The 23,919-nt window shown below is 41.8% G+C and overlaps 1 protein-coding gene and 1 non-coding gene across 4 annotated transcripts in view; one reads left to right on the forward strand and one right to left on the reverse strand.

Moving 5' to 3' along the window:
* PRKD1 (protein kinase D1) overlaps window positions 1-23,919 on the reverse strand; it is a 165,507-nt gene that overhangs the window by 66,434 nt on the left and 75,154 nt on the right. For all 3 annotated transcript variants that reach the window (XM_029079057.1, XM_029079058.1, XM_001512942.6), the window contains exon 2: window positions 1,746-1,884. In XM_029079057.1, coding sequence (XP_028934890.1) covers window positions 1,746-1,884 — 139 coding nt within the window. The remainder of the gene's footprint in view (window positions 1-1,745; window positions 1,885-23,919) is intronic.
* On the forward strand, window positions 2,454-2,591 carry LOC114816771. Its single transcript, XR_003764579.1, has one exon. It is a non-coding gene; the product is annotated as a small nucleolar RNA SNORA7 (small nucleolar RNA).

Raw genomic sequence — 23,919 nt, forward strand, 5'->3', positions numbered from 1 at the left:
GGGTTTGAGTGTGACCTCAGCCACCACCCTGTTTTGAGACAGTGGGAAGTAACGGTGGCCTAGTGGAAAAAGCGTGGGCCTGGAAATCAGAGAATCCGGGTTCTAATCCCGGCTCTGCCAGTTGCCTGCTGGGTAACTTTGGGTAAGTCACTTTAATTCTCTGGGCCGCATTTTCTTCTTCTGTAAGATAGTAATTATAGTACCTGTTAAGTGCTTACTATGTGCTAAGCACTATTTTAAGCATTAGGATAGATACAAAGTCATCACGTTGGACACAGTCCCTGTCCCACATAAGGTTTACTTGGGATACAATGCCTGTTCTCCCTCCTACTTAGACTGTGAGCCCCAAGTGAGATAGGAACTGTGTCCAATCTAACTTGTATCTACCCTGGCACTTGGTACAGTGCTTGACACAGAGCAAGACCCTAAAAATTCATCATTATTATTATTAATAATAACTACTTAACTCTCTGTATCTCAGTTTATTCACCTGCAGAAATGGTGATGATAATGCCTGCCTTTCTACCTACCTCACAGGGTTGTTGTGAGGGCAAAAACGAGGTAAGGAATGTGAGAGTACTATTGTTACCTATTTTTTTTTTATTGGCAGGGTGGGTCTCTCCTCTCATTCCGTCTCCCATATCCCCTTCTCTGGTGCTCTGTCTCCCAAGGCACAGTGTGTAGAGTAACAAGCCTGGGAGTCGGAATAACATGGGTTCTAATTCCAGCTCTGCCACTTGTCAGTTTTGTGACCTTGGGCAAGTCACTTAACTTCTCTGTGCCTCAGTTACTTCATCTACAAAATGGGGATTGAGACTGTGAGCCCCACATGGGACAGGGATTGTGTCCAACCTGATTTGCTTGTATCCACCCCAGTGTTTAGTACAGTGCCTGGTACATAGTAAGTGCTTAACAAATACCATAGTTTTTTTTAAAAAAATTATTATTATTATCTAATCAGTGCACCTATACTCCTTCCCCATCACTCTGGTATTTCCCAGGTGAAATAAAGCATCTATGCTGACAGCATGAGAAAAGGGTGAAATGATCAATCTTCCTTCATTTGTCTCGTGTTGAGCAAAAATGTTTCAAGTCCGTTTCATCACTCTAGTTCCGTGCGGAAATTTATGAGATTGGTGATAGTAGAGATGGTGGATTTTCCCTCAGGAATTAACCACAGTACCTCTCACCCCATTCTAACAGCACTTGGTGGTAATGTGCTCGCCGGACTGAAGATTAAGATTCTCCTGCACCACCCCCTGCTTCTGGATAGAGAGGGAGGCCCTTTCAAAAGCTGCATTCACAGAGAACATCAAGAAAGTTTCACCAACAGAGGTGACAGCTTCAAAAACAATAAGGACAACTATAAATAAGAAAAAACACTTTGGGTTACGTTAGAAGATGAAAGGCAATATCTTCTAGGTATATGAGTACCCAGCAATGTGGGAGATGGTGTTTCTGTACAGTTTCTGAGTGGAGCGTTTGTGTCAGAGGGACCTAAGGTAGAACTTTAGTCAGGAAAGATATTGAAATGAGAAGAAACAGGCTTTGTACAGTGGTAATGTAAATCTCCACTGAAGCCTTGGAGTTTTCACTATTGAAAATGACTTCCCCACTGACTTAGATTTTACTGTCTCAGTGTTTATGCAGACCAAAAAAGTGGTTTAAGCTACCTGCTACATACTACAAACACCTGAGAAATTCTCAGTGATTAGGTAACCAAAGAGAAAAAATGTAGACTTTACCTGACAAGACAACTTCAATGAGGTCTCCTTCCTGGATGTCAGCAGCCAATTTCACCAGCTGGAGGATATTTTCTGAGGTAGGGTCATGGCGAAAAAGCAGGATTTTGTCATACATTCCATAGAACCCACATTCAGGAAACTGTAAATGCAAACACAAAACAACATTTAATATCATCATTCTATGTCACTGACCCTACAGTTTGCAAACAAAAGACATTTGTCTTCAACCTGAAATTAGATATAAAAAAGGAAGGTGGGGAGGGAACGTATCTATTGTTTTGTACTCCCCAAGCACTTAGCATGATGTTCTGCACACAGTAAGCACTCAGTTATCATTGATGATGATGAAAGTGCAAAGGCAAAAAATTAGGAAATGAGGTCCTGAGTTTATACACCTAAGAAAGAGAAAGTGGAAAGGGATTCCTTAATCTTCACTTACGAGAAAGGATATTACATAGGAAATAGTAATTGGACTCAAAGGACATTAAAGTATATGTATACTCTGATATAAAGATAAACATTTCATTCACGGTGGGATTACTGACACTGTTTCAGTCACCACCTGTTTAGGAAAGACATAATAGAACAGGAGCAGGTTCTGCAAAGAGCAACTAAGGTGGATCACACAGAGGGAACGGCAGCCTCCATGAGGGCATCTTGGAAGATTAGAAGTCTGCAACCTGAAAAGTTGAAGGTTGAGGAAGGACAACCTTCTCAGGGTCACACCTGGAGAGTTTCCAGTACTCTACTGGCCTCGACCATGAGAGTGAAAGTCAAGCAGAGGCATACCCATTCCATTCCTAGCTTAGGCGGTGGCTAGTGAGTGGAAACCAATCTGCTACAAGTCAAAACTCCCCTATGCTGAGCAGGGATGGCATGGGAGAGAATTGAGGGCGGGGACTCAGGTTTACTGCGCGAAAGGAGGCAAGAGTAAAGCAGTTCTGGATTTTTACCAAGAAAACCCTGTGGACACACTCCTGGAACGATTGCAGATGGAGGTGAGGCATTCTAGGAGAGATGTGTCCATGGCATGGCTGTGGGATGGTGGTGACTTGACAGCATAAGACATGACAAGAGGAAGGACATGATTGAAGTCTGGATACATGGACAAGCAAATAGCTGATTGCATTGACTCAACTTGGAGATTGAATTGGGGATGGCTTTCTGTAGGAAAGTGGAATTTAGGGAGATCTTTGAAGACAGGGAGAGATGTGGGTGAGGAGCCAAATCTAGTTGAGAAGGGTGCCCCAGGAAGGAGGTTACAATGCGATCAAAAGGTCAGGAGCAAGGAATCTTGAGCAACATACTTTTAGAAAATGAGTTTTGAAGAAGCAGGGGGTGAAGGAAGCTGATGTATAAGATGAGAAAAGCTGGAAAACCCGGCAGGTAATGGTAAAGAGTTTTTCAGAGGGAGATGGGTTGCCATTTGAGGATTTTGAGGTTTTGTTACAGTGCTAGAGGGTAAAGAAGTCTATTAGAAAGTAGAGTTTCAGATTTTAGAGGGAAAAATTAGAAATATTAGAAAGATGTGAGAGATCCAATGTATTACTAGTAAGAATGTTTGGATGTTAGGAGGTTTGAGAAGGGTTAATTCCTTAATGATAATCTCAAAAGAGGCACTAGAGGGAATAAAGGCTGAAAAAATGTATATCCCTAACTGTGAGGATGGATGTGAGGATGTTCCATCAAACAAATTTTGGATGTTACAATTGGAGAGAGAATATTACTACGGATAATCCCACTGTGGTAATATCAAGCTTTATGTTCTGATAAGGGATATAAGAATGAATGTAAGAAAAGGAGAGGGTGGAAGAGGGAAGGAGAAGGAAAGATTTGTCTGCCAAACACTGGAATGGGAGCACAGGCCTGAAAGTCAGAAGGTCATGGGTTCTAATCCCAGCTCCACCATTTGCCTGCTGTGTGATCTTGGGCAAGTCACTTAACTTTTCTGTGCCTCAATCCCCTCATCTGCAAAATGGGGATTTAGACTGTGAACAATATGTGGGACAGGGACTGTGTCCAATTTGATTAACTTGTACCTAACCCAGTACTTAGAAGAGTGCCTGGCACACAGTGAGTGCTTAATAAATACCATTATTAATCAATTAATTTGGGAAGTATGAATCTTTCGAAGGTCCTCAAATGTGGGAAAGAGGAAGGGAGGGAGGGCTTTAGGGGAGAAAGGAAGGGAGGAACTGAGAGCAATAGCGGGAGATAAGACAGAAGAAAGAAAGGAAGAGCAAGAGGGAGGAAGAGAGGAAAAAGGTGGAGAGGGAATCAGGAATGCATAAATGAATGGGATGGGTTAGACTTAGCACTACCTGCCGGAACAGAATAAACAAGATGGCCTCTAGGGTCCTTCATCATTACAATCCAACCTTTCATTTATTCGTAACACCAAACACTACTCTTTAGTGTTAATTTTAATCCATTGTCTGGAAAAAGCTAATGTTGGAAGCACATGAACTGCAAGTCTGGCCCGAGGTGCCATCGCAAGCAGCCAGAGAAAAGCCGGATGCACATTCATCCAAGTCATTTAGCATTAAAGCAGACACCATCTCTGCTTTAGATTGCTATCACCCTCTTCTGCTGCCGGCAGTTGCAAAATATGCAGCCGGTTCAAATGGGCCTCCCCAACATTTGGCATTTAAGATACTTCCCGCTCCCTGTAAGCCATTGGTAAAATCAAATGAGGGCCCTATTCACTTTACCCAAAGTATTCCTTTTTTATCTGTAAAACATCCTGGCCTCTTTCTCACAGCCAGTTGGCCAATAATTCACTGGGTGCTCACAATAACACCAGCAATGTACTGGCATAGAAGAGAATTACTCAAGGAGCATACACTCTTTATAGGAGTGAGGGGAGAGGTGGTGAACATCCACATCTGAAAAGGCAGAGATGACAAGGTGAAAGCAAATGAAACTCTTTGTACATAAATGACTCAAGAGCCCAGATGACCTATGTATAAATCTTCAGGACAGAGATGTAATAATAATGATGATAATATTTATGGCATTTGTTAAGCACTTACTATGTTCCAACCTCTGTTCTAAACGCTGGGGTAGATACAAGCTAATCAGGTTGTCCCACATGGGGCTCACAGTCTTAATCCCCATTTTACAGATGAGGTAATTGAGGCAAAGAGAAGTTAAGTGATTTGCCCGAGGTCACACAGCATACAAGTGGCAGAGCCCATATTAGAATCCAGGTCCTCTGACTCCCAAGCCTGTGCTCTTGCCACTAGGCCACGCTGCTTCTCTAAAGGTTGGCCCTACGGTCTCCTGAAGAAGTAAACACAGATGCAGTCACACTACGATGGATTCCACGGGAAGGGGAGTTACTCGTGGAAGAATCCAGGCTAACAATAAAATACCAGTGAAAAAACACTGCCCTTTTTGTTAATCCTTTCAATACTCTGTGATGGTTCTTCCTTGCTAGAAGGCAATACACCAAAGAGTTTTTCCATTATTTTAATGGGATGCCAAAAAGAGATGACTTTATTTTTCTTTGAGCTCTTCTACCCTTTCATCTCTCAATCATATTTATTGAGTGCTTACTATGTGCAGAGCGCTGGACCTAAGCACTTGAGAGAGTACAACACAACAACATAACAGACACATTACCTGTCCACGATGAGCTTATGGTCAAGAGTGGGAGACAGACGTTAATTTAACTAGGGACATGTATATAAGTGTTGTGTGGCTGGGGGTAGGAGTGCTGAATAAAGGGAGCAAATCAGGGTGATGCAGAAGGGCTTGGGAAAAGAGGAAATGAGAGCTTAGTCAGGGAAGGCCTCTTGGAGGAGACATGCCTTCAGTGAGGCTTTGAAGGTGGGGAGAATAATTGCCTGTCGAATATGAAAAGGGAGGGCATTCCAGGCCAGATGGAGGACGTGGGCAAGAGATAGGTGTTGCGATAAATGATCTTACCACTTTACTTCTGCTCTTTCTGGCCTTTAGGAGTATATGGGCCTACAGTCATGCATTAGTTCCGCTCCATTTAATTTTGTCCGTAATTTCCTTTTACATCATTAACTAGCTTTACTCTACATTTAATCTTTATTTTATTGATTCCTAATGGGTGCCTTGCCTAGAGGCACATTGTATGAATCCATCTAATTATACTGTTTCGCTTAAGTATCCAGTTTTGAAAAGATGCCTTTTCTACCCTAATAAGCTCATCTGTCAGTTAATCATGAGCCATTTACTTGTCTATATTTACTTTTTTTCCCTCCCTTGTTATGAATACCAGCTCTCTGTCTCTAATAATGGTGAGAACAACCCTGCCCATCTCTTTCAATAACCTGATTCATCAAAATTAAAGAATGCCATTCACATAGTGAGCATCTATGGCATTAAGCAGAGAATTTGGGAAACATAATACAAAAATTGTGGCATTTGTTACACACTTACTACATATTATTAAACATGTATTAAGCACTGGAATAGATATAAGATGATATCTCTAACTGTCCTTGTTCCACTTGGGGCTCACAGTTTAAGAGGGAGGGAGAATAGGAATTTAAATCCCCATTTTACAAATGAGGAAACTGAGGCACAGAGAAGTTAAGTGATTTACCTACAATCACACAACAGAAAAGTAGGAGAACCAAAATTTGAACCTAGGTCTCTTGACTCTCAGGCTTGTGCTCTTTCCACACTCCTTCCCAAGTGCTCTGAACTTAGCAGGTAAACAAGAGGCCTGCCCTAAGCCCTCGTTTCCTCTTCCCCCACTCCCTTCTGCATCACCCTGACTTACTCCCTTCATTAATCCCCGCTCCCAGCCTCACAGCACTTATGTACATATCTGTAATTTATTTATTTGTACTGATGCCTGCCTCCCCCTCTAGACTGTGAGCTTATTGTTGGCAAGGAATGCGCCTGTTTCTTGCATATACTCTCAACGGCTTAGTACAGTGCTCTGTACACAGTACGCGATCGATAACTACAACTGAATGAATGGAATGAACAAACACAATTGATTGCACAGCTCCAATTTAATCCCACAAAAGGCACTGACCTAGCCAGCAGGCTTAGCCCAAAATTCCGAAGGGAGAGTGCTTGTGGCAGTAAGAAGATTTGGATAAATTCCCTTTCTCACTTATGTCACCATCGCTCCACTTCCCCCTCTGCTTCCCAAACAATTCCCGGCTAGTATCATCATAACGTTGGGCCACCAATGTTGTGACACCAGTGGCAACCGTCCCATGTTTCACAGAGTGTTCACTCTCGCGCTCCCTGGTCCTCTAGCTAGCTAGGCCAATCCTCTTGCCTCCAAGTCACCGTCCCCAACTTTCACATTCCTCTGGCTTCCTTCTACTAACCCAGTCCCCTGTCTCTACCTCAGCAATTATTGAAAAGACTGGTACCGCCCTGGTAACCCGACATTTAGATGATAAGAACATACCTTTCCAAAAAAATCCAAACCCCACCAGTTATATTAAAATCAATGCTTTATCATTTAATTAAACATTGCAAAAAGGCAGCCTAATTGTACCAATATCACAACTCTGATTCAATATTAGAGCTGTTCTACTACAATCGACTGAAGGATGCAACCCACAGTGCAAACATTAATGTTCTAAATCTAATTTATGAATAAGAGTAGTGATGCAAAGAATATAATATCAATGGTATTTACTGAGTGCTTACTGTGTGCAGAGCACTATACAAGGTGCTTGTGTAACTGCTGACATTTTCAGGTGTTCCACCTTAGTGCTAAACTGCGCTGTCCTCTCCAAAATGCAGAATCTTCTTTTGTTTACTTGCCCCGATACAGAAGGGTTTCAGAATTATTTGGGGCAGGGCACAGAGATCATGATGACAGCCCAGTTCACTCACCAGGCAGTTGTCATGGTAGCGAAAACCCAGGCTTTGGTCTGGATTAAATACCTATTTACCAGGCAGAACAAATGCATGCACATCAGCTCTTGACTACTAACATGAGAAAAAGAGGGTCTCAATCTTCCTTTCACATAACCTAATTTTCCGCTGGAATAAAAACCACATACCTTGGAGATTCAAAATTAGCGTTAAAAATAAAGTTTGAAAGATTCCGTGTGCACTGGAACCACGCAAAACAAGGAAGAGGTGAATAGTTGGAAGAAAAACACCCATAGAACAGCATTCCCTAATTTGGTCATAATCATCTCTTTTATATGAAGGTGTGTGAGCTCTGAAATCTGAAAACCCTCATTAAGCTAAACAGGCTCTCAGAGGAGTTCAGAGTTGTAAACTCAGTTGGAGCTTATTAAAGAATCAGCCCTGTGTTTTCCGGCCTCTTTGTTGTTCAGGGAATCGACAAAATTGATTTAGGGGTCTTTCCAAGTTTACAATACTGGCCACTTGGAAAATGTGGCCACCGATTTTTGCCGCCAGGAGTAAATGTTTTTCATTTTAAGCTTTGCCAGAAAGCTCTAGGCCACTTCTGACCACCAAGCACAATGTACTGTTTGCATTTCCTGGTAAATTCATGCTAGTCAGACAATGTGTTCCAGAGTACATTAAATATGTGTTTTAATAAGTAGTTGTAATTCAACCTGACTGCCATAAAATTGAAGGAACAAAAGAAGCTTTCTGGAGTTCAGATCCAAGTGCAAATGATGTGAAGCAGGCACGCCTTACCTAGGAGAGATTAATCTGGGGACGGTTTAAGGGAAAAAAGCATTAAAATTAAAAATTACTGCCTGCTGATGTCCTTTTTTACCAGAGGAAATCTATTTCTCCATCCATTTTTTTTAAATGCTATTTGCTAAGTGCTTATTATTTGCCAGGCATTTTACTTAGCACTGGGGTAGGTGCGAGATAATCAGGTTTGACCAAGCCAATTTCCCAAATGGGGCTCACAGTCTTAAACCCCATTTTATATGTGAGGGAACCGAGGCACAGAGATGTTACATGACTTGTCCAAGATCACACAGCAGACAAGTGGAGCCAAGGTTAGAACTCGGGTCCCTCCGACTCCCAGGCCCATTCTCTATCCATTAGGCTATGCTGCTTTTCTAGGAACCTCTGGAAGATTCCACAGGGATCCAGCTAATCACTAAGGTTCGTTCCTGCTTATCAATTCCACCTTTCCACAAACCCCCATCAGACAAAGGGACTGACTGTTAATGTGGAATCCACTCACACACTGCTTGGAGAGCAATTGCTTGCTTGCTTGAGTGATTGATTGATTGAGGAAGCAGGTTAAGAGGGACTACGGGCACAGGCCTTCTGTGTTGGCCCAGACCATTTTTCTAAAAAACATTTAGTCCACATCTCCCCACTTCTCAAGAACCTCAAGATCCACCTCGGCATCAAACTCTTTACCATTAGCTTTAAAGCACTCAATCACCTTGCCCCTTCCTCTCTTACCGCTCTGATTTCCTACTACAGTCCAGCTTGCTCACTTTGCCAACCCTTTGCCCCCATCCTGCCTATTGCCTGAAATTCCTTCCACCTTCATATCCAACAAACCATCACTCTCCCCACCTTCAGAACCTTATTAAAAACCCATCTCGGCCTAGACGCTTTCCCCAACTAAGTCTTTATTTGCCCTACTCCCTCTCTCCCTTCTGCATCATCTTGCACTTCGATTTGTACCCTTTATTCATCCCACCCTAGGCACTCGCATACAAATCCATAACTTATTTTAATGTCCGTCTCCCCAGTTACATTGTAACTTCCTTTTGGGCAGGGAACATGACAAACAACTCTGTTATAGTGTACTCTCCCAAGTGCTTAGCACAGTGCTCTGCACACAGTAAGTGCTCAATAAATATGATTGATTGGGCTCCCTGAGGATAATATTGGTGAGCAGGAATCATCTCCTGCCTCATGTGTGGGATTTGGATTTTTTTTTTTAATTAAACACCCCGTGGGTTCTCATGTCCCTCCTCTCTTTCCATAACTCTCCAGGTCTTTGGCGTTTCAATATTCCTCTATCATATACCATGCCCTTTTCTGTGGCCAAACTAATGTTTCTTGCAAACATTTCCATTTCTGATTGAGATACTCCAAATGTCCAGTGATTCCATCAGTCCAGTCATTAGTATTTACTAAGGTTTGAGAGAGAGAGAGAGAGAGAGAACAGTCAGTAGACAAAATCCCTGCTCTCAAGGATTTTACCATCTGATGGGGGAGCCCTTTCAAAGACCATTACATTGGTATATCTGTAGTGAACATCCCTTCGATGACATTTAAAGATACAATGGACTACCGATAGGAATCTTTCTTAATATAAACCCAGGCCGTCCAATCATCTTTCTCAGTAAGGCAGGTACAGGCATTATCTCCATTCTGGGTATTTCCAGGCAGATGGTGAGCTCCAGCCTCTTCAGGATAGGGATCATAAAGTCTAACCTTATTGTTCTCTCCCAAGAGCCTCATACAGAGCTCCTCACACAGTATGTGCTCAATAAATGTGGTTGGTTGATTCATTCATTCAACAGGTCCAGGTACTTCAGCTTCTGAGTGGATTGTACCTCCAAGAAATGAGTGATCATGTCTCTTCCTTTTTCTGTACTCTCCCATGCATCCTCTAGACTGTAAGCTCATTCTAGGCAGGGGAAGTGTCTACAAACTCTATTTTTCTGTATTCCCCCAAGGGTTTAGTACACTGGTCTGCACACAATAAGCTCTCAAATGCCATTGACAATTCTGATCTAGTACAACACTCTGCATGCAGTGGGTGTGCAATAAACACTCCTGAGTGAATGAATTTTAAAAATGAATGAATGGATGAAGTCACTAAATGAGGTGGACACCAGGTTCCTGTGCTTTACCTTTTTGGTTACACTTCTGCATGCAGAGAAAAGTCACACTTCTATTTCACCTCCAAGTTGAGATTTGACACTCCCATTTCACAAGACATAAAGTTGGATTCCAAACCTTCCATCCACAAATCTCTCCATGAATTCAAGATTTGAGCATTTATATGAGGAGTTCCCAAACACATCAGATGTTCATCTTATTCATCATCCTAAAAATTTGATCTTAAATAATCCCTTCATTTGGATAATGTAAAAAGAAAAACTGCCTCCATCTGATTGGAATGGTCTGCCATCTATTAAAAAAATAAAACCATTAAGGAATTAATTAATGAGATATTAATGTTCATCACAGCAGCCTGTGTACATCACTCTTCTGGGGATATTAACGATAATTTTTTATATAAGATCCCTAAGCTTTAAAATAAATGTTCACATAAACCAATTATAGGTGGTAATTAATGAGCGCCTCACCACTGTTGTGTAAAAACATATTGTACAGCATTATACCTTGAAAGTATTGCTCAAGGATAACTACTAGGAATTCTTGTAGGCATACTCCAATTACTCACACAACAGTAATTAGGTGTGTGGATTTACAACTGAAAAACACTTCAAACTATTTGTCTCTCACTCTGAATAAAACTGTCATTATAGCACACTACAGGCTTTTGTTGTTTTGCAATAATGCTACATTTTTTGTTCATTCTCTTAATGAATTAAAGGCAAATGGTATAAGGGGGAAGATGACAGTCACCAGCAAGTTCTCTAAAGAAAGCTTCTTCGTGGGGTGGGGTGCTGGTGAAGAGGAAGAGGCACAATAATGAAGTTTCAGATTGACTTCATACCACATGGGATACTTATCTTTGAAAAAAGAACAATCACTCCCAGAAAGTAATCAAAGGTTGACCACTGTGCAAACAGGAATATCACTGATACCTCTGCAAAGGTTGAAAGTCTAGGTTGGAAGAAGCTCAAAGCATTAGAAAGACATGTTGCCATTCTAATATTAATAATTCTGTGATGTTTGTTAAGTGCTTACTAGATGCCAGGTGCTGCACTAAGTACTAGGGCAGATGCAAGATAATCAAGTTGGGCACAGTGTCCATTCCACAAGGGGCTCACAACCCAAAGGTATTCACTGTCCAATGAGGCACAGAAAAATTAGGTGACTTTTCCTAGGTCACACAGCATTGCAAGCGATGGAGCTGGGATTAGAATCCAGGCCTCCTGACTCTCACTCCTGTTCTCTTTCTGCTAGGTCATGCTGCTTCTCTAATATGGATCATAAAGAAGCTATTGTCTTATTGAACTAAGCCAACTTGCATGGGTACAGAATTTGGGAGTGGAGATCAGGACTCACTGTTAGTTGGACCGAGAACTCAACACCTTCGCTTTTCCATTCCCTCACATCCCAACCTGAAACATAACAAAGGCAGATTGAATTTTCTCAATGTTGCATCAGAGAGGGCACTTGTCTCCTAACAAATAATGTACGTGTGTGGGCAGAAGGCTTAGGTTTGAATGAATATTCAGGTTCCACATTTGCTATATGCACAGGTCAGGTGGACAGTGTGTGTGCAGGGGGGAAAGAGTCTGCTTTCCTGGATATGGGGAAACAGTCAGCAGAACAAATACTAAAGAAATGTGAGGACCAGCCAGGAATGTGTTACAGCAGCAGACAACGGAGACCGCTGTGCAGGCAGATGAGCTTGGCGTGTGGCAATCAGGAGAAGGATTGCTCTTCATGAGCAGAGACTTCAGAAAAATAGAAGACGAAAGGTGGATGGTAAAGAACGGCAGGCCCAGCGTGGCAAAGGATGATCGTAGCGTGCATGCTGTGCGGAACGTCTGTCACACATGGGACTTGTCAAGCCCACGCATACACTGGGATAGAATCCAACTGGAAAAAGAGTAAACTCTTAATTACTAAGCTGCACGTTATCCTTGTTGCAGATTACCCATGTTCTTCCCAGCTGTGAATGGGGTGGAGAAGTGGCAGAGGCCTCTGGTCTTTGGGGCCAGAGTTGGGGTATTGGGGTATGAAGTGAACAGGATATGGGGTGTCCATCCGCACTCAACACTGCAGCTCTTGCCAAAGAGGTGGGAAAATCATCAACCTGAGCTGAAATGGGCATTTTTCCCCCCAAGCTTTCTGGTTCTGCGGTTCACTGGAGCCAGAAGTAGGCATGGAAAAATCAGACTTGGTTTTAATGTCAGCTTGGAGTACAAAGGCAATGCAGACATGGGCCCAACACACACACACACACACACACAGTATTAAAAGTTCCCACTTTCAGTAGAGGAGAAATGTCATTAATATGATAATTCGTTACCAAGTCAGCAATTTCACCAGGCCCATACTGGAAAGAAATCAGAAACATCACCATTAAGTTTCACGACTCAGGAACATCGTAGGTGATTTAAATCTGTGTTGCAATAAAATAATGCTGATGAATGTGGACTTTCAACATACTATTGCAGTGCAGGTACAGAATTCTATCATTCCATTCTAGCATTCAACGCAGCTGCTAAATTTGAATGCCAGTGAGTCATGAGTGTGGAAAGTGGTTTCTGATGACTAATATGTTCTAATATGCACTGTGTGAAATACTGTTTACCTTTTTATGCTTTCTATCACAATAAGAGACTTTTGCTTCATTGTTTTTCCATAGGACAATTTATTTGCTATGGCTAACTGGGAGGGCTATCTATGATTGTGGGCCACTGAGGTGAAAGCTAAAGTAGCTTTTTTTTGTAGTTATGTCTTCTTTAAGGCTGACAAAATTGCCCTCCAGAAATGGGAGAGATTTAAGAAAGTAGAGAGCTAATGGCCAAACTCTACTGGGATCTCACTGGTCTTCATTGTCAATTTAATATCAGTTGACATTCTCTCCTGTACTGATTACTTAGCCCCTGCCCTCCCAGAACCTCTGTGAGGCACAACAGATGGGATCTTTACTGCAGGACAGACAGGTGGATATTCAGATGGATAGGGTATATCATCAACACCTGATGGCATGACTACAAAATTTACCAGCAACGAGGGATGCCCCAATTCTGCAATGTTTTACAAAAAGTCTTCCTCAAGATGAGGAAGAACTTAAATGTCAAAGATGCCAAACAACAGTACAGCAAAGAACTCTTTTGTACACACAATATGCAAGGAAGTGTCAGTCACGTATTGTTCTTGCCAGGCACATTCCCATTTGAATAGGATTTCTCCACTGATAACATCACTTTTTAAAAGAAGGACCGTTCTGTATTAGGTTATATTGTATATAACAAATAAAATATGTTTGTCTACATGAAATATAATATATACACATATGTATATTCCTGGTAATCTATTAAAAGTATCTGGGGACACAACAATCAGGAGCTCTGCATACAGTAAACACTTAATGAATGTCATTAATTGTTGATTCACTGGTGTTAGAAACATCTTCACACCAAATGAGGCATCACCAAAATCTTTGAATTAGCATAAAGGAATACCATTAAAATGGTGATTATGCCTTAGAACCACTCGTACATATTGGAAAAGCACAATTAATCTGAGAAAGATCAATATTATGTATCAGCACATCCACGGGCCTGCACACAGCCAAGAATTTCTACTGGCACAGATCGTGGAATCTGATCACCAGTTCTGCTACCAGGGCATACTGTTGAATCGTTATCAGTAAGGATCGATAAAATGTAGACAATCACACCATCATCATCATGTACTGAGTGCCTAAAACTTAACTGAAAACTTAACTAGACTCCTGGAAGCATACATCAAAAGTCATTTTCCCTGCTCTCCAGTTTATAATCTAAAAGGTACATGGGCTGACAAATAATATAAGGCATACAAAATGGAAACAAAGTGAGGATATAAATACCACACTAATCAGCAAAAAAATGAATGTCAAATAGACACCTATGTGCTAATGGGATGACCTGATCCAGAAAATAGGGATTATTTGGGGAATTCTGAAATTAAGAATTGGGAGATTCTGGATTGAATTTCTAAGTGAGATTGAACTGTCCCATTCCCTGCAATGACTTAAAAGCAGAGTAGATAGTTCTTCTGAAGTGGGTTAAATTAATCTCATCTGGAGACAGGGGCCTGGACAAGATGGACTTTCTACAGCCCTACAGCTCTGTGATTCTTTGGATGAATCACATCAGGATTAAAATTTTTTGATGACCTGTATTAACCAGGACAGACTGTTCCTTTTTGAACTCTCAAAATAAAAGTTCACCTTTATTTTTAGAAGACAGGATTTCCTTTTCCCTTAGAGGTTATAGTGTAGAAAATCAAGAACACTCAAATGTTTTCAGGGTTTTTGGCAAAGACTCCTCACCCAGGACTAGCATCCTTGATTTCCATTTCCTCACACAGACCACTGCAGATTGAAGACCTCCACAGGCCTGATTTTTCTCCATTGCACTGAGGGGTATTTCCATAGTGACAGAGAAGCAGTTTGGGGGTGAGGGGAGGGAAGAAGAAAAGAGGAAGGGTTGAAAATGTGACCTCATCTCCTTACTCTGTTGGAATTCATAAAAACAATGGACACATTGAATGAAATGGTTAGGATTTACAGCAGACCAAAAAAAATGTATTCTCCTCCCCTTATTGATACTATTCTATTTTCAGTTATTAGTTATTGCTGTTACAAATTTTCCTTAGTATGGGAAGTTGAGAATGACATAGAATACATACCTATTTTGGAATACTCCCAAAATGTATTCCTTTCTTGCACTAGCTTTATAATTCTTCATTCCTCTGGTCTGAACCAATTCCATACAAGACCATAAGCATAATGTATTTTCCAAGGCATAAATAATAGCTAGTTTCACTGCTTGGGTTCAAGTGTGTTTCACTTCCCCGTCATTGTTTGATTGCTCTTCTGACGTCTTTTACATATGTGTCTAATATTATCTATAAGCTTCATTTATATAGTTATCTTTATCTATGTATATAATCAATCGATGGCAGTAAGCATTGAATACTTACCATATGCGGAGCACCATACTAAGCATATAGGAAAGTAGACAGATATTATCCTGGCCTTGTGGAAAGAGCACAGATTTGGGAATCAGAGGACGTGGGTTCCAATCCCAGCTCTGCCATTTGCCTGCTGTGTGACCTTGGGCAACACACTTAATTCTCTTGCCTAATTATTTTGTATTATCTGATGCTTAGTGTGGCGCTCAGCACACAGTAATCACTTAATAAATATCACAATTTATAGTAACAACTTATAGCTCCATAAAACTAAAGGTAGCAGTTTCTTTAGGGAAGGGTCTACTGTTTGAACTTGGTCTGCCTGCTCCCCTGTTAGCAGGAGCTAAAGAGCAGCATCTGTGTCTTTGCTTTCATTGCATTTCCCAAGAGGCCAACTCAGTGTTTTTTACCCTCAGCACATAAATAAATACTAGTGATGATGAATCGAGACCAGGCCTACTTCGGTCCTGAGAAGGAGACTAGAAGGTGTTTTACAACTCAAAATAGAAGGCTGTTGATATCCCCGACTGTTATCCAAATGACAAATCTGAATTTTCAGGCCCGTGTGATAATCAAAAAACCACCAGTGCTACTGAGAACACATTCCTATTTTGGGAGGTTCCTCCCGCACATATACACCCTTTGTTTTGTTCTGCCAGTAATATTTGCATGGAAAACATCATCAAAAAGCTTTGGGGTCAATTTGCTCTTGCCATTTGTGTACCAGCCTGAAGCATAATTAGGCCTGTTGTGTGGGAGGTATGCAAGGGAGGTGTGCAGACTGAGAAGAAACTAGTCCTTATGCAGAAGGGAATTGAGAGTAAAGCTAAGGAAGGAGATCGATCCAGGAGGAGGTAGAGAAGGCAGATTGTGGGGCAGAGCAATCATGGGACAGTAAGAGAGAAAGGGAAGTGAGACAAGGAAAATACTAGAGGCATATAATAGATTCTAGAAGGATTGGGGTGAATTCATGGTCAAGGGTTCCAGAATAGATTGCTTGAGTGAACGTTAAAGGATGCAGAGAATAAAGTGAGTCTGAAGTGATCCATCCCCAACTATGAGGACAGATGTCCCAGAGAACTATCACCATTCTCCTCCTCCAAACACCTTGTTGCCAGAGTCAGAAGCAGAGTGGTCTAGTGGAAAGTGCACAGGACTGGGAGTCAGGAGGCCTGGGTTCTAGTTCCAGTGCCACCACTTGCCTGCTGTGTGATCTTGGACAACTCACTTAACCTCTCTGTGTCTCAATTTCCTCCTCTGTAAAATGGGACTTCAATACCCATTCCCCCTCCCTTCAGACTCTGAACCCCATGTGGGACAGGGACAGCGTCTAGTCCGATCGCATTGTATTTACTCTAGTGCTTGGCCATAGTAAATGTTTAATAAATACCACATTTAAAGAAAATTATTATTAGAGGTAAAACACCAAGTGAGATGGACCATTGATTAATGGCTTTGCTGATAGTCTTATAGTCACTAGGTATGAGATAATGTGAGCAATTAAGAGGGTATAGGATACAGGGCTGCTGAAAAGCAAAGGAGATCAGAGAAGAGATGTCAAATTAGTCAGAGATGACCAACCCCACTAAAAAAGTCATCTCTCTCTTCTGTGCTTAATCAAGATGTTCTCATTAAACCCCTGATGAACAATGGCTGTAGGAGTTGATGACCAAAGACAGTCATCTTCAAATTTTCACACCTCCCCCCAGGATCCACCCAATTCCACTCATCTCGCCCCGTCTGTGATCATGCAAGGAACACTGTGTTTCACAACAGCCTTTGGAAATAAAAACAGATCATCCAATTTCCTAATTATTTTTCAACTACTCCTGGTGCTCTCATTACCTCAAGATTTTTCCAGAGAGTATTATGTCATTTCAAGACTTGTGAGGAGGAATCAATATTTAGGTTTCTAAAAGTGAGACCTAATTGTCACTTTACACAATTGTGCCAAGCACTTTACTAAACTTTATTCATTTAAAATCAAAGAAACTTCTTTAGAAAGCAAATTATTTCTTTCCAAGATTATTTCTCTGTCTCAAAACTGATGGCACAACTTGGTCAGTTGTAACTAAATCCAATGCTGAAATATTTAAAAATGAGTTTATGTGATGATTGGCTGCATGACATTTCAGGTACTGTTATTCACAAAATAATCTGAAAATCAAATCAGGAACAGCACCATCTAAATAAACAATGTGAAGACTAATTTTCTTTATATTTTAGCCTAATGAATCCATTCAATTAATCATAAGACTGTAGTCTTACTGAAATGCCCCATGGGCTGCCTGCCATTTGTGCTACTTGCTAATCCCTCAGGCCAACTGGCAGCCTCCTACCCAGTGACATACATCCTGTCGGGTTTTTCTTTGGATATTCACTGAACTTGACGGGAAACTCTCTAAAGGAATCAAAGGAATCGCTTCTTAATGTCAGAATTAGACAAAATAGTTTTGATCTCTCCTACCTTCCCGCAACAGATAAGACCTGTAATTCAGTGGTGTGTTTCTAGTCTCTTTTGTCCATGACACTTTCGGAAATGCTGGAAAAATCTCAGTACGTGAACTACGGTGTAAATGAGATTAATGTCAAATATGCCAATTCCTATTATGAAAGTTTAATGTAGCAATGCTCAATAAACACCACTGATTGACTGAAGGTAGTCAATAACTGTAAGGTTCTTGTGGGTAGGGAACGTATCACCTCTTTATTCTGTGCTTCCTAAGCATCTAGTACCAGTGCATGGTACCAAGTTGGCTCACGATAAATACTATGACTTCTACTATTTCTACTATTGATTGGTAGAGGTCTAAAGTTATTGCTGATTTGCGTCCTTTTTCTCAAAGCGAACCCAAAGAAGAGCTGTCCTAGGAAGACTCTTGTCAGTTAAGCAATGAGTGATATTTTCTTCTCTTCCCCATATTCTTTTAAAAGGCATCTGTAGGTGCCACAGAACAACCAGGGCCAACCTTCTCAAGTATGCCCTGTGGTCAGCCACATCCCTCACGCCCTGCCCATAATGCATGCTTGTGGTACAGCCAGAAGGACGGGCCTAAGACTTGCTTGCCGCTTTCGACAGGAGACTCCCACCACTATCATTCCTTTCAAAAAATAATCTCCTTTTAGCATTCTGCTTGCCTTAATATCTTTGTGTCACTCCAACCACACAACTGTGGAGAGATGCATTGTTCACAGTGATCTTCTGCTAGCAAGGGGTTGGGGCAAAGTTAGTCCAAAACAGTCATGCCCACCACAGTATTGCCACTAATGAGAGGAATTTGAGCCTTTTGAACCAGTTGAGAATGCTGCTCTACATTAGTGAAGAAAAGCTGAACCTTGCATTTTCAAAGCCAGTAGAATTCTAATCTGATTTTTTTTATTTTGCCATTATCTTTTAATCACTAACAGGAACCATATGCATGCACCTTAAGACCCTGAAATGGCATGTTGACCCTTCATAAGCCAATATTTACAGGCTATTTAGGAATAAAGTTTTGTTGGAATTTTAAAATGTGGTTTGCCTTCAAAATCATTTTAGGCCCATCTGGCTGACATGCTGGAATGTAAATGCCCACAGAGACTTTTGGAATGCACAAATATCCCCTGAAGCAACTATATGCAGCCTATGGCCATGAACAATCATTTGCCATTCATTTGTAACTGCCAACTTTTAACAAACCACTCGATTTTTCTTTTAAAAAGGAATCTCTATAGCATTCCATTCTGCCTACCTAAATTCTGATTCTGACTAAAATTGGAAAGCTTGTTTGTTCTGCCTTCACAGTCTTGAATGGTGCTTGAATTCCTACAACAGAGGATCTCAATTCAACGATAAAATATCCAGTTGTTTAATGCAGAGTGACTGTACCAAGCTCTAGAACATTACTTCAACCTCCTCCAAATCGAGGTGCCACAGATGTGCCAACATGTGAAGGCATACGGTAGACCTTTACCTGGTGACGGCATATGGTAGCCCTTCACCTGGTGACATACTAGACAGTCTAGTTGTCAATTTGTCTGTCCTCTTGCCTCAGAAGATCACATTTACTGAGCACTTGCTCTGTGCAGAGTTCTGTCCCAGTGTCGAGGTGGTGACAGGCCTTTATATCTGCTTTTGGGGTGCTTTCATTTGTTTTTTTAATTTTCAGCCTTCCTCTGTCTCGGGTCCTGCCACTGAATCCTGTAGCTAGAAGATAGTGTCCAACCAATCCCCTTCACCACCGGACTTGTTGAGCTTTGCCTTTATGTCGTTTTTGTTTTGCTATTGTTTTCATCTTTCCTATTTCATCTGTTGCCAAATTTCTCCCTTCCTTATTCTTGGAGTCACTCAAAGGCCAAGGACTGAGCCTAATCCTCTCCCAAGTATTTTTCCCCCAACATTCAATAGAGTGCTCTACATATGCTAAGTGCTTAATAAATACTCATATTGCCACTACTAAATTTGGCCATCCTGAGAAGTTTATTAATATCCTGAGATAAATACATGAATACAGGGCAGGCTGTGTCAGAGCTGAGAGTGTCTTGGCTGAGTTATTTACCACGGCCAATAGAAGGTCAGCCAGATCCAGCCCTTTTCTACTTACTCAAAGTCGTCATTCCAGAAAGTGTAATCAGAGGCCTGGCTGCAGGTGCTAGATCGTTTCTGAACCCCCAGGAAACAAGTATCAGGGACAGTTCACAAAGTCCACAGCTGGAAAGGGTTGCACAGTAAACGATCAATCGCATTTATTGAGTGCTTACCGTGTGCAGAGTTCTCTACTAAGTGCTTGGGTGAGTACAGTGCAAACCTAGAATAAGAAAACATGATCCCTGCCCTCAAGAAGTTGACAGTCTAGCCAAGGAGCTGACACTGACTGTCCACCAGGCTTACTACTAGGGCAGTCAAGAAACAAACACAAGCACACACACACACAACATAGACATAATCACACAGCCTCAACAACAGATTTTGGCTCTGCAGAAATGGTGACCAGAATTACTGGGGAGCCTCCATTTAACTTTTGCTACATGCTCCATTAAGAAACATAAATTTGGAACTAATTGGAAACCATTGTCTCACAGCTTTGCTAAGACCTTTCCTTTGAAATAAGAGTGAACTTCAGAAATGGCCAGATGGAAAGAGAAACGGGACATAAATATCACCTCCCACATATGAAGAAAGGCTATCCTGGCGGCAGTGACCACTCATAAAGTCATCTATTTTTTTTTTAAAAAAAACCTTCTTCCACTTTTATCTTTTCTGTTTACTGAGGCAATGTGAAAGCTTTGTATGATAATCCGAGTAACTGTCACTTCCCGGTGAAGGAGAACTAGAAAGATGTTTTCCAATTTCCAAGATACCTTTAAGAACACAAGGAAAAGCAACACCCTAAATTCCCCAAGTTGCTCCAAATACTATTGTTGGGGCTCTGTGATTGTGTGTGTTTCGTGTGCTTGCATTTGTCTCTTGACTGCCCTGGCAGTGCTCCTTCAAGAAAGGAACAAGTTGCTCCTTCTCCTTGATGGAAATTGAGATTCTTTTTTTGAATGAAGATCCTGCCACCCTTTCATTAGAAAAGAATCATAAGACACCATTTACAAGTTACTGACAGCTCCCTAACCCACCTCTTCGATCCTTCCCAACATCAGATGCCACTATCCTCTCCCAGAGAGCACAGGAAACTGTGAAGGCTTGAAAACCAAAAGCTTTTCTAGAATGTGACAACATTCTGCAGCTGTTATTGATAGTGGCAACTGAACTTACAACAAAAGTTCCCCATTGGAAGGCCGCAGGGGGTAGGAAGCGAAGCTTGGGCTGGAATCCAGCAGTGGAATTCTCCTGATCTACCCCAGTTTGTGTCCTTCGGCTATTGGTGTTTACATAAGGCTGCACGCTTAGCAAGACTTTTGCTCTAGACATTACATCCTCAATATAAATCCAATCTACATAAACATAAACACCCATTCACAATGAACCTGGGTTTTGGCAGAAATCCGTGCAATGCTGAATCTTGGGACCCTTTCATCTTTTAACCTGCCTCTGAATTTTGATCTCCATCTCCTGCCTGTAGCGGAACTGAACGAGTGCCAGGGGCTGGCAGATCATCGCCATCATTACTAGTATTTACTGACCATGTGCAGAACACTCTGCTAAGCAGTTAAAGACCACAAAAATGGTAGAAGACCCAGTACTCCTGTCAAGGAGCTTCCACTCTAATAGATGGTTGCATTTGTACACTTCACTGCAGAAGGAAAGACCTCTCCAGGAGGGAGGTTCAACTATCACTTGGGCAAGACTACTAAGAGTAAAGACTAATGTTCTCCCCCACACTTAACGCCCTCTTCACAACACCCCACCACAGCTCGGCCCAGCAGCTCAGCCGGGACAAAGCTCCTGGCACACATGAACACGCTGGTGATTCGCTTACGACTTTGGTTTCTGCAATTCCTCAGAGTGGAATTTTCGTATTTCGAAATACAAATGAGGGCAAAGAGAAGACTACAGTTCCTGCTCTCAAGAAGTTTACAAGCTTCTTTGCTCCAACGCCTTTTCTTTTCCCCTTCCTTTCACAAGTAACTCTGCCTTCCTTCTTAGCCCCAACTTCTGGTCTCGACCCTCGCTATCCTGCTGTCCAAGCAGGCCTCGCTGGCCCAGCAGTTCCTTGCTGAACTAACACTGATACCAGGATTTCCAAGTGCCCATTTGGACCTCCTGATCTAGCGTGATCTTTGACTCCTGCTCTTTTCTCTCCAGGCTAGTAGAAGGCCAGCATTGCATTGATTTGTTTTTTCTCCTCCCTCCAGTTGCACTCCCTCCTGTGTTTATCTTCCATCCTCTCCTGTCAGCCCCTTGAATACCATTTTTTCCCTTCTGGCCAGCCTATTCCAGCATTTCTCTCTTTACTTATGCTGCTAGCACCAGACCACATGAGCCATTTCCTCTCCATGCCTAGGGTCTGTGACTGGGCTTTACTTTGTGCCCTACTTTTTAAATTCACTTTAGCAAATAAATGGTTAAATATCACAAATGTGAAAATATGTGTCCTTGTTGCCTTAAACTAGTCAATTTGTTTCTTTCCCCGTCTGAGAAAATGACTTTTATTGCAACTGTCTTGAGCTCACCTAAATATTTTGGTTCTAGAATTTACAGTGTGTTAATACAATTCCCAAAAGGCATTTAAAAAACCTGTTTTCCATAGTCTTCCAAAGCACTAAATGAACTGAAATAGCATCATCCCAGTGGTATTTTCAGGAGTCCTAGAGACTTGTTTGAGAAACAGAAGGATTTCTAGCTGCTAAGCTGTGTTTGCAAAGAAGAACCGCGAATGCGACTGTGCCAACGATATTATTTCAGTGCTCTTTTTCTCCTCTTCAGATATGGTGACTGGTTATCAATCAGTGGTATTCACTGAGGGCTTACTGTGTTCAGAGCACTGTACTAAGCACTTGGGAGAGGAAAACAGAGTTGGTAGGCACAATCTATGCCCACAAGGAACTTACTATCTGCAGAGACCACAATTGTACAGGTAGTATATAATTGTACTATTCACACATGAATGTATATGTGGCTGGAAAGGCCAATGCAGGATCCCCAGTCCTGGCCACATGGTGCACATAGAACAGGCTTAATGTCTGCCCTAGTGCCATTTCACTCTTTTCCCTCCATGCTTCTCATTCATTACAATGCTTTTGCTTGAAAAAAGCTGCTCCTTTCTTGATAACGGTACACCATGCTGGTCTATCCTCAGCAATTGACTCCAGATGGGAGAGAGAGGATAAGTGGGAGGAAAGAGAGCTGATTGCATGCTTTAAAGCCCCACTTATCAATCAATGGTATTTACTGAGCACTTACTGTGTGCAGAGCACTTTTCCCCATGCCTGGAATTCCAACCCTTATCAAATCTTCCCAGACCATAGCTCTCTCCATCTTCAGAGCCCTCCTGAAATCCCACCTCCTCCAGGTGCCATTCCCAATTCATTTATACATCATGGGTTCATGTCATTCTAACAGGGACCGTTAGCACTTATGCACATATTGTTTCCCATATTCTATTCACATAGTCATTTATTTATTCAGATATTAGTCATTCCCTATCCTTGGCCTTACTATTGTATCTTTATCCTTCAACCTGCCCTCCTTAAGTGTAAATGTGGGTATTTCCCCCATTAGATTGTAAAATCCTTGAAGGGATGGACCACTCTCCCACAGAATTAGCACATTGCTCTGTCCTCAGTAGGTGCTCGATAAATACCACTGATTATCACAAACAGTGGTATTTATTTAGTGCTTACTAGGTGCAGAACATTGTACTAAGGGCTTGGGAGAGTACATGGTGTAGTGGGTAAAGCACGGGACTGGGAGTCAGAAGGTCATGAGTTCTAATCCTGGCTCTGCCACTTGTCTGCTGTCACAACCTTGAGGAGGTCACTTCACTTCCCTGGGCCTCGG

Source organism: Ornithorhynchus anatinus, chromosome 14 (genome assembly GCF_004115215.2).
Source record: "Ornithorhynchus anatinus isolate Pmale09 chromosome 14, mOrnAna1.pri.v4, whole genome shotgun sequence".
Classification (NCBI taxonomy): domain Eukaryota; kingdom Metazoa; phylum Chordata; class Mammalia; order Monotremata; family Ornithorhynchidae; genus Ornithorhynchus; species Ornithorhynchus anatinus.